The sequence below is a fragment of the Micrasema longulum genome, unplaced genomic scaffold (genome assembly GCF_059751315.1).
Source record: "Micrasema longulum isolate JH-2025_06_02 unplaced genomic scaffold, ASM5975131v1 h1tg001279l, whole genome shotgun sequence".
Taxonomy (NCBI): domain Eukaryota; kingdom Metazoa; phylum Arthropoda; class Insecta; order Trichoptera; family Brachycentridae; genus Micrasema; species Micrasema longulum.
This window is the reverse complement of record NW_028278466.1, coordinates 54,895-72,150: the sequence shown is the minus strand read 5'-3', so window position 1 is coordinate 72,150 and position 17,256 is coordinate 54,895. Positions and strand designations below refer to the sequence as shown.

The window sequence follows — 17,256 nt, the reverse complement described above, 5'->3', positions numbered from 1 at the left end:
TTTTGCCTGCACTGTTTATTGTGCCAACATTTATGTTTAAAGTGTTGGCCATTTTTTATGCGTATACAATTAAAATATATTGGTGTTCGGAAAGCAACACCACATTAGTAATAATTGTTAATTAAGACTCATGTTTTTATTATTTTATATAATTAAAAATTTTAAGTATGAAAAACTTTTTCGTACTTTAATTTGTTTTATTTAACATGTTTATTGTATCCTGACAAAAGAATCATTTGTTGTAAATCTAGTCTAGTGATTTTATTATTGAATATTTTCTGATAAATATATATTTTTTACAAAAATAATTCAGTTTTTTTTTAATTTGCAAAGTATTTTGTTGGTGTTTCTTGTTTAAAATAATATTTTGAATAATTATTATTGCTGATTTAATAAATATGTAAAACAATGCAATTTTTAATCTCTAATAAATAAATGAAACTATTTTAATTGTACTGATATATGTTAAAATTTAAGAGTTATTTTATATACAAAAAGCTGAAATCTTCTTTGTTCGAATCCGTAACCAGAAATAGAACTAGTACAATTTAGCTAAGTAGACATGGATGACTTTAAATCACGGGCGTATTTATAGTTTCCACATAGACGGGGTTCTAGAGAAATATAGCCTAGTGTTCCCATTGACCCGTTATGTATTTCGGCCTAGCTTTGATTTTTAACTATCTCATGTTATTAAAGTAAAGGTTAAAATTTCTTAGTAGGTATCTATAGGCTATGGGGTTTCCGAAATTCATAATGTAAACTACTTTCAATGGGGGTAGTGGTTTTAACGCCTTATATAATATGTTGTTACTTTAAATCGTGATATTTACTCATCACAATAAATAGCAGGAGGAAACATGCTTACTCTTTTGGGAGATAGTGATGGAAATAACTGAAGATTTAAAAAATTCATAATTTATAAATATTCTCCTTCAAATAAAAACTTCATTTTCTTGCAACATAATATTGTCGAATATAAAGCATATTATACGATTTTTTCTTCTGTAGTCAAATAACTTGTAGAAACAAGAATGTTGAGTATCCAAATTTTTGGAGATCCAGCCATTTACCTGCAAAGATTTTTTTGATTAGGCAATTATGAGAAAACAAAGGATTCATTTTACACAGGGTATTAAACAAGGCAAACAAAAATGAAGCTGGAAAAGTAATATATAGTTACTTACACAATAATTGCTGCTAATTCAAAGAGTTAATTTATTGTCCATGAATATGTTAGGACATTTTTGTTACGCTTCCAAAATGATTTATGCTTAAAAAACTAAAACAATAACATTTCATTGATGCGTTTATTTATTATTTAGTCTCCAAAGAGGTTTCTATTTTGCAAGCTGGTAAAATGGTTTCTAGGTGCAACTTGCATTCTGAAATATTTTTAACAGCATCTAAATTGGCAATAACAAGATTTTTTAAGTTTTTGAGGTGTGGTATCTGTTTAAGTCCATTGTCGGTAATATTACGACAGTTTGTTATTTGAAGGTATGCAAGTGATGAGTCTATGTATGAAAGGCCGGGTATTGCCCTATCATCGATATAACCGCAGTCGTGTAATATAATTCTTGCAATTTTCTTGCATCCAACTAGAAAACAAAATGTAATTAGTACCTACACAATTGTATGCTTCAACCAGCTTCAGCTACATTTATTTCTAGTTACCCAAATGTCCAAATCCGTAGTGAGAAATACTAGAACCTGATGCATCAATTTCAACAATTACTTTTGCAGCGGAACCTGCTTCTAGACTATTATAATCCTTCGATAGTGAAGATTCTCCAGCCCATCGTACGGCACCCCCGTTTCGTAGCAACCACTCAGCACAAGCTTTGTCAGGACCAACTTTTTCTATTCTAGTTTGATCGGGACTGTTAAACATCATATTAACCCATTCCCAAAGTGATCGGCTTTGGCATTTCGGTGGCAAAAAAACGCTTTTATTTATTAGACGAAACATTAAGTAGTATCAGTGTATCTTTATGCTAATTGAAAAAAGGATAATTATCCGCTTAGAAAATTTTACAAAACAACAATCGTAATAGAAAATAGAAATGTCATAATGTAATAGAAATGTCAATGTCAAAATAATAAATGTTGCAAGCAGCTTTACAACATCCATCAAGCTAAAATCGGTAGATTCCTAAAAATAAATCGGTAGATTCTTTATCAGCTTTTCACGGGGGAATATATATTCTATATGGAAAATGAATAAATAATGTATTTAATGGGATAGTTTGGTTATTTGAGAGAGTGGCGAGGTTGAGAAAATAATGAGGAGATTTGATTATCTCGGAGGCTGTAAAAATCGAGTTCCGCGTTCGCGCGTATGAATAGACGGAAGCTGTCCGTCTCTTCGCTAACTTAGAGAAAGCGGGAACATCCACCGGACGGAAACTTGAGATGTAATAGAAGATCGATGGATGTCCTGGTTATGGAGGAACTTTTGCGGCTGGAAGGTGGCCTCGGATGACCCTCGTGGAGCAATCGGATCCCACGAGGTTAGCTACGTAACGCTGGCTACATTGTACGTTCGATGCGTGGATCTCCGGCATGGACCAACGATCCGTTCAACAACTCCCCCCCCCCTTCACTTTCACTTCCACCACCCAACTTCGACTTCTGACTGACAACCTTCTCCGACTCACTTTTCAGACTGTTTTGTTCCGACCACAAATTAGACTGTCTTGTTTCCAGGGGCTGGGGTAGTTTTATAGAACACCCGAGCAGGTCTTTGTTCCTTTTCCCTTTCACTTATCACTATTATCAGCTGTCTCTTTCCAACACTAACTAATGAATACTTTATAATATTAAAATCTAACCCAGATAGCAATTTAAACTTGCCTCAAGCTTGTATCGAGTTTAAAATATCAAGAGTTCAAGCTTGACCCAAGTTTGAGATTGCAGCTCTGTAAACTTGAGGCAAGGTTAAAGTAAACTTCCTAGTTACCATCCAACAAACTTGAAAGTTTGGATTTATTATTAGCAAAAAAAAAAATAAAAAAACAAAAAAACAAAAACAAAAAATACAAAAAAAAACAGAGAAAAAAAAGAAACAAAAACAAAAAACAACAAAAAACAGAAAAAAAAAACAAAAAACACGAAGCTTCTTAAAAACATTAATATTAAATAAAATATCTTGTTATTATTACTCGGTATATTTATTTTGAATAAATAATAAAAATTACGGGCTATTTTTGCCAAGAAAGTCACATAATGTGATGACAAATAATTCATGTCAATTGACTGGAGATCAGAGTCTGGTGCATTCTTTTGTCTCTCAGCTCTGAAACAAATAAATAAAACTGTTTTATGACTTACTAGCTTTTCGACTAGCGGGATTTCTCATGGTAAAAAGTATCCGATATTCAAATCAAAATTTGTTGCAACAGAGGGAAAACATTTTGGGAAGGAAATATGGAAGTCTACGTATTTACTGGGCTTATGTACTGTCATTGGCTGGTTGAAGTGGCCACTTTACAAACTGTGTAACATTAAGCGTTTTGCCCATGTTTAAACATCTTCATTTCCTCAACTCTTCCATCTGTTAACTTTTATGAAGTATAAGAGCCTCTGGGGTTAAAGTATTGGTTTATATGAGCCAATTAATTGACTCATACATAGTATATAAGTAACCTTTTTGTACTAAAGTAGTTCAGAGTTAAAAAAAATCATCATAAACCATATTTTACTTTGGCGATTCTAAACCGGACAATATTTATGTTTTCACTTTACATAAATCTTTGCACGCACTTTATTGACTCCACGGATTAGCAAAGCAAAACCTAATGGTTCTAAATCTAATTGTGTTCAAACTTTTACCAAGTAAATAATATAATAACGAACTAAATTGATAGGTATGATAAAAATAACATAATCCTTTTTTTTTCGATAATATTTATAAAATTCATAAAATCGTGTCAGCCGTCATAGAACATAACTGGGTAGACCTAGTTGGTGGTATTATACCTCCTTAATTTAATTTGGAGCGATGTTTTTAATAATGTTGCTGAGCTCGGGGATTATTTTTTTAGCATTTTTAGTTTCAAAACACAAAGGAATACGTTAATTTCTATCCAGTTTACTTCGCAACAATTTATTTTCAATAAAAAGAAGATAGTATTTGTCTACAGTCGGTTTTTTTTATTACAGTAGCTTTTTAGTGAAAATATAAAACTATTCCGAGTGTAACTGATTGGAATAATGTTATGAAGATTTTAAATATCAGTGGCGCAAAGTTACCCCAAGCCTGAATAATTATTTTAGTTACACTTTGAGGACTCTAATATACATACAAATGGCAACCCAATCAAAGTTTATTATCTTTGAGCACATTACTTGATGTGAAAAGGCCATGAAAAAACAAAGAAGAAGAAGAAGAAGCACATTACTTTATCTTGTACTATATAATCTGTGACTTTATCTTTGCTACTAACTTTTTGACTTTTGACATATTTTTCTAAATGTCAAATTCACTATCACTTGCGTGTGTTTGAGTATTCAATTCTCAAAAATATTAGAAATGTCAGAATCATACGGTAATTACTTTTTATAATACATGTTTATAATTGTTACCATTATATAAATGTTGCATTTCATAAACATTAATAAATACGACGTATTTGTTGCAGAATATTTGTTTAAATTTCTTATCATTGGAAGTGCTGCCTCAGGGAAATCCTCCTTATTGAATAATTTCATTGGAAACAAATGTATGTAATGTATTAATCGTTAATAATTCCAAGTTTATATTTTATTGTATCAAATAAATGGTGTGGGCCCTTTGCACAGGTGACCTAATACCCAGTTCGCTATTATCATTTAATCTTGTCGCTCATTTCATGTTTAACGAATCAAATCACGTTTCTTTTTACGTTTTAATGTTTATTTTGTCGATGCATTTACAGAATTTCACAAAATACGCAATTAATTTGTGAATTAGAAGAACACAGTCTAATAACACTAGCCTATTGATTGGAAATGTTGAAACAGATGTTCAGCTAGCGTTGCGTATTTAGCATAATAATAGTTTAAATTTAGCTAATTGCAATTTCTTGGGTCCTCCTTAAATTTTTAATTTAAAACTGTTGATTCATATTTATTATACCATTGTTTTTATGATAATAACTTGCAGTTTTAAAGAATTTATTAAGTTACTTTAAACAAAAGTAATATGTATGTTCTTATTATTTACCTTATGTTAAAATTTTGTGGACCATTTTCAACCAGTTGAAATAATTCATTTAAAAAAAATGGGAAACAAGTTATGGTAAATGGGTTTCGAATAGAGTTGTCTATCCCGATACATCGGAAGTTTCACCGTTATTCAGCCCTCTGTCCCAACAAAATGCATAATGTTGCGATTTAAACTTGCACAAGAAGCTACTCTGCTTACTAACAATATTTTTCCATGGCCATACTTACTACGAACAAGTAAATTGGGTAGCAAATGCTCTCGGCAATTTTGGCATCTAATTAAATTCATGGAAGCCGAACTTGAAGATTTATTTTTATCAATTGTTGAATTTATACCAGTGTTTATTTTCAATTACTGCCCATAACACCACAGTGGAAAGAGTAATTTCATTGGTGTCGACCCAGTGGACAGATGAAAGAAATCGTCTGCTGCCAGGGATTGCACAATGTAGAATCAATATTGCAGTATTACAGATACATAAAAGAGCAAATAGAATTGCTCAAAAAAGTCAAATCATCAGATATGGCAACCCTAGGTTCGAACCTCGGATCTCTGATCCGTGAGTCCGCGACACTAGTCATGAGACCACAACCTGATTCAAACTTTAGGTTAAGGAAAAAAGTGGTCTTAAAACCTGATGCGCGTACTTTAAAATGATGGTAAAGAGTCTGCCTTATTTATTCACTTATTTAAATAGTAAATATACAAATATAAATTACTGCACAAAAATAAAAATATCAAAATGCACGATTGAAAGTCAAGTTACTTTATTGGACCTTCTCCAGTAATAAATTTAATTCAAATTGGTTGCAACAGAGGGGGAAAACATTTTTGAGAAGAAAATATTGAAGTCTAGGCATGGGAGGAAATCCAGCCAGTCCGCAAGCATTTGGACATACTCAAAACATTGTTGAATAAATTAAATGTCTGAACATCCTCTGAACCAGAATAATTCTTTTTGCTTAAATAATTATTTATTTCTGTTTTTTTTTCGAAATGAGTATAAAAATGACTGATGCCACTCAGTTCATGTAGAATTTAAATATAAAATTGATTAAAAAAAGAAAAAACCTAATCGTATCAAAGCATTTGTTTGTTTAATGATTCTTATGACATTTTTGCTTTGAATTACTATTTCCTCTGTTTTTTATTTTAGTTAAAGAGGACCGATGCCACACAGTTGGAGTGGAGTTTGGTTCGAAAATTGTCAACATTGGTGGAAAATGTACCAAGCTACAGATCTGGGATACTGCCGGACAAGAGAGATTTAGGTCCGTTACTAGGTCCTACTATCGCGGGGCAGCGGGAGCTTTGCTGGTTTATGATATTGCTTCTCGGGATTCTTTCAATGCCCTTTCTAATTGGTTGCGAGACGCTCGCACTCTGGCTAGTCCCAACATCATCATCCTACTCGTAGGAAACAAAAAAGATTTGGATAAAGATAGAGAAGTTACATTTATGGAAGCCAGTCAGTTTGCTCAAGAAAACGGTATGATTAATTTATTTCATTTTGAAATTCGTCTCAGTAAATATTTATATTTATTTATATATTTGATAAATGTTCAAAAGTAGTAAACAATAAAACAATTGAAGAATGAATAAAAAAAAAATGGTTAAAAAATAATTATGTGTATATTTCATACTTCTCGAATAACCTAAACTACAGAATGTCAATCTGTATAGCTCTCATTTAAAACAGATAATGATTATTCAAATCATTTTCACCACTCTTTTGAATTGAATTAATGCTGCAATATTTTTTTATTTTATTTTCATAATACCTTACTTGTTACAATAATGAAAATAGTCATAGTTATTACTAATATTATGTTATTAGATTAAAATGTTATAAATCTATTGAGTATATTATATTCAATAATTTGTCTCTTTTCCAGAATTGATGTTCCTTGAGACAAGTGCAAAAACTGGAGAAAATGTGGAAGAAGCATTTCTCAAATGCTCAAAAAGCATTCTGGCCAAGATTGAAACTGGAGAGTTGGACCCAGAAAGGATAGGCTCGGGTATCCAATATGGTGCTGCTTCACAGAAACTGACAGCAAACAAACCACCTACAAGAAATCAACCCGAGTGCTTCTGTCGTACGTAAGATCAATTTCTTATATCTCCACTCATTGTTGTTGTTTTTTTTCAGATCTTCATTACTTTTTACTGAATAAAATACAAAATAGAAATTATATTTATGAGGTGTGAAATTTGGCTGTGAATGTGTGTATATTCTTGTGGCAAGCCATTTTTTCTCAATAGAACATACAAAGTAGTAGTGAGATTTAACATTCAGATTGGAATATCCGCCTGACAGTCAGTGAATTTTGCTGCGAGCAGTTGCTCTACATGCCAAAGTTGCCGGTGAACAAAGAGTGAAGGTTTGAAAACTTGTATTTTTTCCCATCTTCTATTGTGTTAATACAAATGGTTTACCACAAGTAAAAATCTACTTCAGAATATGCCGTCTGGATAGTGGAGTAAGAATTATCTGATTATTTATTAAAAACTCAATATTATTGGAACACCTATACATTTGTGGATGTTCATTGCTACTACATAATCACATATTTTTTTCTTTTGACTATTTGAATGATTAATAAAATTATTATTCTTCTGATTTGTGTACCTGTTGAAAGGAGGTTATTTAATTTATTTTGTTATCTTGTTTTATAAACAATTATTTACTGTAAAAGTTAATCCGTGGATTTGATTCGTAATATCAGACCAAAAATAGGAAATATGTACCCGCCAAATAACTTTTGAGATTTTGTAATAATTATCGGGGGTTTAGGATCACAGGAGGGTAACTACAAAAATATGTATTGTGAGTTAAACTTAGTTTCAGTGATGCCATATTCATATTTCGGGGTTTAGAATTACAAGAATGTAACTACAAGAATATGGTTTTGTGGTAAACGCAAATATAAATTTTGATCCTATGAAACTCTTGAAATATGATTGTGACATTTCTGAAACTGAGCAAAACTCATAATTAAAATTTTTGTAGCTACCCCACTGTGTTCCTTATTAACCCCGGTATTATAAGCTTGAAAATAAAAATTGCTTAACGGGATAGAATACACCATATGTATTTATATTTAACATATCAATTTTGTTTTTGATATTCCAACATTAGATTCTTTTTATTTGATAATTTTTAGACTTTCGTTTTTTATTTAATTTAACACAGAACATAAATTTTGGTACATTTATGACAGTTTAAATACATGTAGAATATTTTTTGTTTTTAATGCTGTTTCTCTCCAAAAAAGAGACAAGCTATTGTGCTTGGAGAGAGACACTGAATTATCAATTATATGAATTTAATCAGAAAAAAAAAGTTTTTTATGGTTCATGTCAATTTTCCTTTTGAATGTGCATGTTTTTATTTATATATCAATCTATTGAAGGGTTAAGTCATAAAATTAAGAATAATCCAGAAACCGCATACGCACATCAAACAGAAGGCGACTAAACTACTCAAATGAGTAGGTTTACGTTTTGACCCATTAGTTTCTTTGTAGACATCGCTCAGTACGCAACTCCTGATTTGAATTCAACTATGCCGTGTTATGTTCTTTTAAAGTGTAGAAATACTGCTAGGACCTTAAAAGAAACAGGATGCAATCACATTTCATGTGTAATTAGCAAATTAATGTGTATGTGACATTTGTCATGTGACATTTGTAATGCATTTCCATTACTTAAAAATTGAATTATTTTTCCATCCGTCAGATTGTCGAAGAAACAAAATGAACATTTCATTAGTGTTGCCAGGGTAGTAAATTTTTTTACCCTACTTTGCTCATCTAATGAGAGAACTAATGAAAATTGGATCTCGGATTAAACAACTTTATCATGGACATTTCACCGACGTTATCTTTAAAACATCAAATATTATTTAACGTGATAAAAAAAATATCCGTTTTATGTCAAATAAAATTTGTTTTATATTTTAAGTTTAAAGTTCATTAATTCAATTACTCTTATTAATTGACCCTTTACTCATCCACTCTCTTGTGTCAATCAATATTTCCGCGTGCAAAATAAATTTTTAGAGAAATTAACAGATTGCTTTTTTTTACCTTACATTTGTGTTATAATTATATTTTTTCCCATCGTGCAACATTACACGGCGGCATCACGAATGCGCGCAGCGAGAGTGTTGCATAGTGGGGGAATTATTGGACACAGTCCGATGAATTCAAATATGATTCTGCGCTCATTCTGGACTATTCTTAATTCTATGGGTTAAGTCTTAAAATTTATAATCTTTTCTTGGATTGTCAAACTAGGTTCAATTTTATTACATTTTTAAATTAATAAAAATTAAAACTTTTATGTTTGTTATTGAAAATTCTCGATGGAAGTTCATTGTAATTTATTAAAGAAATAAAATGATTTGTATAAATACATTAAATTTCTTAATAAAGATACCAGTCTCGAAGATATCGCGAAAGCGATGAAACCGGTCATTAAAAGAAATATTAAAATTAATACTACTTAAATTATGAAATTTAATTACTGTATTTTATAATAGTTATTCTCTTAATTCTACAAGCTGTACTATTAAATTCCAACTTAAATTTTATTAAAAACATTATAAATATAAATACGCACCTTCTCAATAACTTGATAAATAAAATAAAAGAATAAAACTATGTTGATGCATAGATAAATTTTCTATATCATTATTTCATTGTAATTGATAATATACCTACTCTAATAAATTATATTATTGTTATTTTGCTTCTAAATGAAAAATATTTATTCAGATGGCTCTATGTTAATTATTGCGCTTATAACCTCAAATTTCATAACCAAAAATTTAGCCATACTTTGGCCTATACTTATGTAAATTCATCTGTTCAGCCACATTTTATTATTAATATTTTTACTTCTTTCGTTGTATTTATTGCATTGTTGTTAGACTCAGAGATAAATTAAACCTTTATTTTACTGGGTTATTTTACTTTATTTCATCAATGAATGCTATCCTCGGTATTACAAATTTTGTTTTTATTTTTATTATTGTTAAATATTATTGATCTTTAGGACATGTGCATTCCAGAAAAATCCGGTTTACAGCAAATATTGTTGCCATAAAATCAATAAAAATAGTAAAAAGATAGCATTAAATATTTAGTATACATCAATATTTTAATTCTGGTGTGTATTTTACTTTCTGTAACTGCTCTTTTTGTCTCAATATTTAAGAGAATTCTAAAATTTTCGACAGGCCAAATTTCATTGTGTTTGAAATTGGTCAATTTTATGATTGTATGGCAACAATATTATAATGTGAATAATCTAAGATTGATTTAATGATTATTATTAATATTACAATATTGTTTCTAAAATGATTTTTTTGGTGAAATTATCACATAATATCAACTATTTTCCTCAATATTTATTATTAAGTAATGTTAATGTGTTATTGTTACAAAGTGTTATTATTGAAATCAGAGATAATGTAGAACTATAACAAGTTCAGATGTGCCACATAGAACGACGGTACCAAAACAACATTTTGACGTTTAGGTATATAATAATATTTTAGTTTTTGATATTTTGCGTTGCGGGAAATTCAAAAAGATAAAAGTTTTTACTACTCGTCATTTAATCATTAGCAATAGTTAAAAATCAGTTATAGGTATTCACCTTTTATTTTATTTTATTGTAAATTGTAAAGAATTGAAACTTCTCTATCATTGATGATGTTGCATTTAGAAAATACTGAGATATACATTTTGGTATTTGATTGCCAACACATGAAATGTAATAAAAAAAATGTTAGTTGAATATTTAAAAAAAAAAATTTAACATCTAATTTCTAAAATAAAATAAAAATCGTCCTAACATAAATCATTAATGGTGGAGAGGCTTTTATTAAATTGGAGACAAAATAAATAAGACTTTCTTTAAGTGGAATACGTTTTTTAAATCATGTAGTTTATATATATTTTTAAAAAAGCACTAACGAGCGAGCTATCATGGCGTCTTTTATTGTTGTTTGTCCAAGTACAATACAACATAATAGCATGTTAAAGAAACAATAATTTGTAAATCTATATTTCAACTGGAAAACATAACATGGTCAATTTTAAACAGACGTTTCAAAAGAGTTACAGTATATTTTAGTTAAAAAAAAACGTAACATTAATTTTCAGCTAAAAGTCTACACTTATAGAAGTACACTGTCAAATAACGAAGTCTTATTTTTAAGTCTTAGATGTGGAGACATAACAAGATCATTAGATTTTTAGACGTTTCAATGGCAAAACTCAAAAGTAGTAACATGGCAAAGCTGACGCAAATTGTCAAAAATTTAACACATACTATTTGGTCGTTGTCTTAGCAAAAAACATGAAAGAAGACTCCATGACAGTTCGAATCTGGAAATTCAGGCGACAGGAGCGCCAAGTACGTCGCGCAATTCGAAATAATTATGTAAATTACTACCCCCTCCTCTTTCGGAGAGGAGTGGAGAGTAAACCACCTGGGTATATTGAGTGGCAGGGGTGTGATTGAAATCTTGTCCATTTTATTTACTGGTAAGAATCGTAAATAAGGAAAATTATAAATTTAAAAATTGATAATAAAATATTACTCGGCCGTGCATTACCGCCAATCTGAAATAAAGACTTTTCGCATGATCTTAATTCATCCCTTTTCTGGTTTGTTATATTTTTGTTTATCTTGAAAAATTAATTATAGTGGTATTACAAGATGCTCATCCGTAAATTATTATGCGTAGTTAATTATTGGCATAATAAACACATTATATCTCCATCCAAAATTTAAATTTTCTCTCGAAGCCGAAATGATTGTAGGTACTAATATAGGTTCTCATGAGTTGCAAATTATGGTTAACTCTAAATATTTTTATATTTTAAATTAATGTTATAAATGTATGTTACTAAATATAAATTATTCTTTAGTATGAATGTATTTTCATTACTTCCAATCAGCGTATACATAAATATTTTATCAGTACCGTTGTTTGATTAATAACCCCCTTTAAAACTAACAAAAATCCCAAATGGAATTTTATCAGGGTACAGAAGTACTAATTACTAACTTAAAAATCATATGCATTTTGTGTGTATTGGTAATTATTTTTGTTATCTTTGCGTTGTTTTTTCTGTGTCCAGGCGGATGAAGAATACAGTTCTAACTTTGAAATAAAACCAGAGAAACCTGGACGAGCGATTTCGACTCGGTGGCTACTCCTAGGTAAAAATCCATAAAAAGGAAATCAAGTGGAGATAATTCCGTCTCGTAGTGCAGTGATTGGCGCGTTTGCTAATTGCGTTCGAGGTCCTGGGAGGATCAATGTGAAATATTTTTTAAAGGGTAGTTTTACTCTTTAATATTTCACTTTTCCCGGGTTGGCACCAGAAGCTTAAGACTGATCACCTTACCTTCCTGTAACAGATGACCAAGATACACTACATTTATTTGACCAATGCCGTACCCTATGCAGCATTGGGTGTGGGTTAAAGGGGTTTAATTTTCACTTATGTAATTAGACCTTGTGCCGTTCATCATAGGTCGGATTGGTAGGTGCATATTTTCACATAATGATTTAATGTAGATGGTATTTTAGGAAAAAAATAAATCTTGCATTTTTATGATTTTCTTAAATATTTCATTTTCGAGGGCCATTTTCAATGAGTTGTATATAACTCACTATTAGAAAATGGGAGTCAAGTTGTGGGTAGATTGGGGTTCAAACCTCGAACCTCTGATCTGTGAACCCACGACACTAACCACGGGACCACAATCTTTTAAAAAATAAAAATTGTTAATATAATAATAGACTAGCAAACTAAACTAAAAAAGATTTTTATGTATCGTATTATCATCGCTGTGCTTTTTTTTTATTTTTAAGTTTTGTAATTTTTTGACTACCCACTCGTTCTTCCACTAGTTCTCTTCAGCTATAGGTAGATACTAGATACGTAACAATAAATAAAACACTCGTACTTACTAACATGTCTTTATTTTCTGCTAAAACTTTTATTGTGATAGTTTTTACATAAATATAATCTAAAAATTTGCTATTTAACTTCTTTCAAAAAAGAGAAATACATTTTTAAAGCTTAAAATATCTCTAGGGTATTTATATCTTTAACCATCAGTGAATAGAAAAATTAGTCATATAAATGTATATTTTGTAATGTCAATACTTAAATCTCGAAATCTAGTTTGTCGAGTAATAAATAAATCAGGTATAAAAAAATTGCACTTGCATCTCAAATTAATCTTCCAGTTGCTAAGCTAAGCCAGAGTTTGCAAGTGAAGTGAATGTAATTTACCTGGAGAAAGGTTCAGGAAAGTTGCAAAGTTGCCAACTTACTTTAAACTTCATTTATGTCACATAAATATTCATATTTATCACTCTGCTTTGTAAAGTTTGTTGCAAACACTTGTCTTACTAAATTGCAGATTTAATTGTTTAATGTACAATGCTGTCTGTCCCGTGGAGTCTTCGGTGTTAAGTTCTGTTAAGGTGGGTCCCTTGAACTGATGACTACCAAACTAAATATCCTGACTGTCCATTTTTCAAGTATATAAACTATTTCTAAATTCACTAAATGGAGATATAACAAACAATAATAATAATACCATTGTAACAGCTCCAGGCTGTGAAATAAATATTTACAATCAATTTTATGAATTATTTCCCAATAATGTACTTAAAATAATTAATAATCTAAAATATCTCCAATGTACAACATTAAAAATATATTTCACATTATTATTGTAATATATACATAAATATAATATTATAAAGTAGAACGAGGATGATGTACGCAAATAAATATAATATTTACATTTGATTTCACAAATACCACACTTAAGAAACGTAATGGACAGTAATCCTTTCCCAAGAAGAGCAAATTACTCAAATTCATAATATTTTGTTTTATAAATATAAGTTTATAAATATGTGACATTCCTAACGGGCATTTTAAAATCATTAAAATATTATATGTAGATAAATAGGTAGATACAGTACATAATGTTTTTTATAGGAACTAATTTATCACAACTTTATATTGTATTAATAATTTCGATCATTTTATTAATTCATTTGTTTCGGAACAATAATATTATATAATATTTATAGCGGGTGATGGATTACTGTCTGTATAAGTACTTAAAAAAAACTTAACAGTTTTATAATTTAAAAAACGTAAAATTATTATATAACTTACTTTTTGTTTACTCTACTTTCATAGAGATCACACTAAAATGCAGTCTATCAAGGAACCCAAATCCTAAGCTACATAATTAAGATTGTGTCCATTAAGTAACATAATTTAATATCAACCGATTAAATCATATTAATGTCTATAATTATTGTACATTTTTGAAAGCTTTTAGACATTAAACATTATTTTTCTCTTTAATAATTTTAACATCACGTAGCAACAGACGGAACACAGATCTATCGCATGGCCAAATACTCCGATACTTTTCACCCGAGGCGAATTAAATATACTATTCTTACTATCCTAATCCAATTCTTATCTATTGGTATGTTATGAAAAGATGCTAATGTTGATTGTGGGCGATAATCCCGGGGTGTTATTGTTGCCTGCAAGCCACGGCCGCTACTAATGCCGCTCCACGACCGCTGCCATCTTCCGACAACATCAAGTCGAACTGCAAAATTACAAAATCATTATCTTCATATACCGGGAGATGATACCGTTTTTACTTATAGCAGTCATTTTTAATTTTCTTTATGGGCGCAAAATAGGCAAACAAGGTATACTGTTAGCATAACTGCCGGCATATAGTGAAGTGTTCAAATATTTATATATGTCATACATAAACACAGAAAATCTGAGCAAAACCGCTAAAAAATGCCTTAGAGAGAATAATTAATAGTCTTGCGTCATATAAAATACCTAATTCACACGTGCTTGTTTGCTTACTGTCTCTTCTTGAGCTGTGAATTATTTTTTGCCACTGTCTTTTTTAAATTTGATACTTATTACGACAATGCATAACAGTCGCTGTGGTCAGCTCTAATAGATGTAAAATTGAATAACATCAAGTAGGTTTCACGAATGTTTCATTACATATCACGATCCACGAGCCACGATCGCCAGAACATTGTAACCGACAAAAACAAAATATTGTATAGAAGAACACTTCTTCCTCTCGATTAAAGCAGAATACAATTTGAGAGTCAAACTCTGTTTTAATTATTTATTTTATTGTTAATAAATTAAATATTGGAAACAAAATATTGTTTTCAAAGTACATTCCTTAATAATTATTGTCTTGTCAGGTATGATGTTGGCTCGATATTATAATGTATTAAAACTTACATTAATATTGAGGAATAAGTCAATAATAAATATAAGTTTTTGTTGACTTTTTATGGGGGTGTTAAAATATTTTTAAAAAAAAACTTTATTTTATAGCTGAATTTTTTTTAAAAATAAATATTTGTGCTTTCATCATCATTCCCTTTCCGCACCTAATGGTGCATAGGGCACTGCATTGGCACACCAATCGCAGCGTATATTGATCATTTTTGTTACATGAAGGTAAGATGATCAATCTTACGCGTCAAGTGCCAGTCCAGGGACTATGAAATATTCTAGTGTGAAAACACTCTTTAAAATAAATATTTCATGTCAACCTTGTCGGGAATCGAACCCGAGACCTCTCGCATGGTAGGCAAACGTGCTGACCATTACACCACGAGGCCGACACTGTTCTTATAATTTACCTAAATATTTCAATTTCACAACCATTTTTAACGAGTTGTAAATAACTCACTATTAAAAGTGGGAATCAAGTTGGGGTAGAGTGGGGTTCGAACCTCAGACCTCTGATCCGTGAGTCCGCAACACTAGCCACGGGGCCACAGCCCGATTCAATTAATGTCTATAATTATTGTACATTTAGGAAATCTTTAGATGTGAGTTTTGTAAAATTTTCATGACATTATCATACATTATTATGAAAATAAAACTTTGTTATTAGTATTACACAATTTAATATAATAGTCTTATTTTCATAATAATTTTTAATGAAGTGTTACGAAGTGAATGCCAATTCAATTAATAACATTATAAGTTTATTTAAAATTGTTATTAGTCCGCTTTTACATATTTGTATGTTTTTATTATAGATAATTTATGACTGTGAAATGGGAATGTAAAAACATAACAGTTATGTTTATTTTGATGGATTAACAATAGTTGAAACTATAAATTATTCTATATAGTTCTATAACTGTCTTGTTTCATGGACATTTCTCACCTTGATGCCTGGGTCGATGAGCTGTGAAATTTTCTCTACCATGAGATCATGGAAGTGTGGGTGGAACCTGTATACTGATCCATCAATACCAACGGTGACGTGAGGATCACCCATCTTGTTGATAAGAGTAGCTATTCCAGCAGATACTAAATGAGCCGCTCGACGGGACACACACTCGCAAATGTACCGTACATTCGCGCAATCTTGGTCGTTAGCATGGGGTAAACCTGAAAAAAGTTATTTATCAATAAACTGCTAAATAAAATGCGTTCGATAGGAGAAAAGTTCGCATATGTATTTTAAAAGTGATTACAAAAGGAAAGATTTCAACAAAGTAACTTAAGTAATCATTAAAGAGAATACTATTACTTATGAAGGGCTGCATATTTTAGAGACGTCACACAATTTTGTGCCATAGTTTTTTATTTTTTGATTTAATTTATGAATGTGCTCTTACAACTCTCCTTTATTAAATTATTAAGTAATATTATTAAGTAATTATGTATTGTACATACAACTAAAAATTATTTATATGCAAGAAAAAATGTAAAATAAGAACGAGATGAGTATATCAAACTTAAGGCAAACTACTAAAATATTACTAATCCGATTTGACGCTTTATAAGTAATTTGGTGAACTCAAAAACATATTTATTTATAGAACTTTGGAAGATTTTTCTTATCTTGTGGTAAGTTAGAAGACATTACAACAATATGTATGGATAGTAAATAACTTAGGCATAATATTT

The 17,256-nt window shown here is 30.3% G+C and overlaps 3 protein-coding genes across 4 annotated transcripts in view; 1 reads left to right on the top strand and 2 right to left on the bottom strand.

The window, feature by feature from the left end:
* Nucleotides 1-902: 902 nt before the first annotated feature.
* LOC148276102 (ATP synthase subunit s, mitochondrial) lies at nucleotides 903-2,562 on the bottom strand. Its single transcript, XM_088234757.1, has 3 exons — nucleotides 1,678-2,562; nucleotides 1,188-1,601; nucleotides 903-1,073 (listed from the first exon to the last, which is right to left on the bottom strand). Exons 1-2 carry the CDS (start codon nucleotides 1,970-1,972, stop codon nucleotides 1,318-1,320), a joined length of 579 nt encoding a protein of 192 aa, XP_088090883.1. The 5' UTR covers nucleotides 1,973-2,562; the 3' UTR covers nucleotides 903-1,073; nucleotides 1,188-1,317.
* A 1,851-nt stretch (nucleotides 2,563-4,413) lies between these two features.
* Nucleotides 4,414-8,275, top strand: Rab4 (RAS oncogene family member Rab4). The gene is made up of 4 exons (XM_088234760.1): nucleotides 4,414-4,550; nucleotides 4,644-4,724; nucleotides 6,366-6,698; nucleotides 7,105-8,275. The coding sequence occupies exons 1-4, from the start codon at nucleotides 4,535-4,537 to the stop codon at nucleotides 7,314-7,316; spliced, it is 642 nt and encodes a 213-aa protein (XP_088090886.1). The 5' UTR covers nucleotides 4,414-4,534; the 3' UTR covers nucleotides 7,317-8,275.
* Nucleotides 8,276-13,203: 4,928 nt separating this feature from the next.
* Hex-A (Hexokinase A) overlaps nucleotides 13,204-17,256 on the bottom strand; it is a 42,499-nt gene continuing 38,446 nt past the window's right edge. For both annotated transcript variants that reach the window (XM_088234749.1, XM_088234750.1), the window contains exons 8-9: nucleotides 16,508-16,734; nucleotides 13,204-14,890 (exon numbers count right to left, since the gene is read on the bottom strand). In XM_088234749.1, the coding sequence (XP_088090875.1) occupies nucleotides 14,813-14,890; nucleotides 16,508-16,734 (305 nt within the window). In that variant the 3' untranslated portion in view covers nucleotides 13,204-14,812. The remainder of the gene's footprint in view (nucleotides 14,891-16,507; nucleotides 16,735-17,256) is intronic.

What these genes read in the sequence shown, in the direction of transcription:
- LOC148276102 (XM_088234757.1), bottom strand. Translation starts at nt 1,972, where the DNA reads ATGTTTCGTCTAATAAATAAAAGCGTTTTTTTGCCACCGAAATGCCAA. An exon ending in CTACGGATTTGGACATTTGG is followed by an intron (nt 1,602 to 1,677) that starts GTAACTAGAAAT and finishes TTTGTTTTCTAG; the next exon opens with TTGGATGCAAGAAAATTGCA.
- Rab4 (XM_088234760.1), top strand. An exon ending in TAATTTCATTGGAAACAAAT is followed by an intron (nt 4,725 to 6,365) that starts GTATGTAATGTA and finishes TTTTTATTTTAG; the next exon opens with TTAAAGAGGACCGATGCCAC. An exon ending in TCAGTTTGCTCAAGAAAACG is followed by an intron (nt 6,699 to 7,104) that starts GTATGATTAATT and finishes TCTCTTTTCCAG; the next exon opens with AATTGATGTTCCTTGAGACA.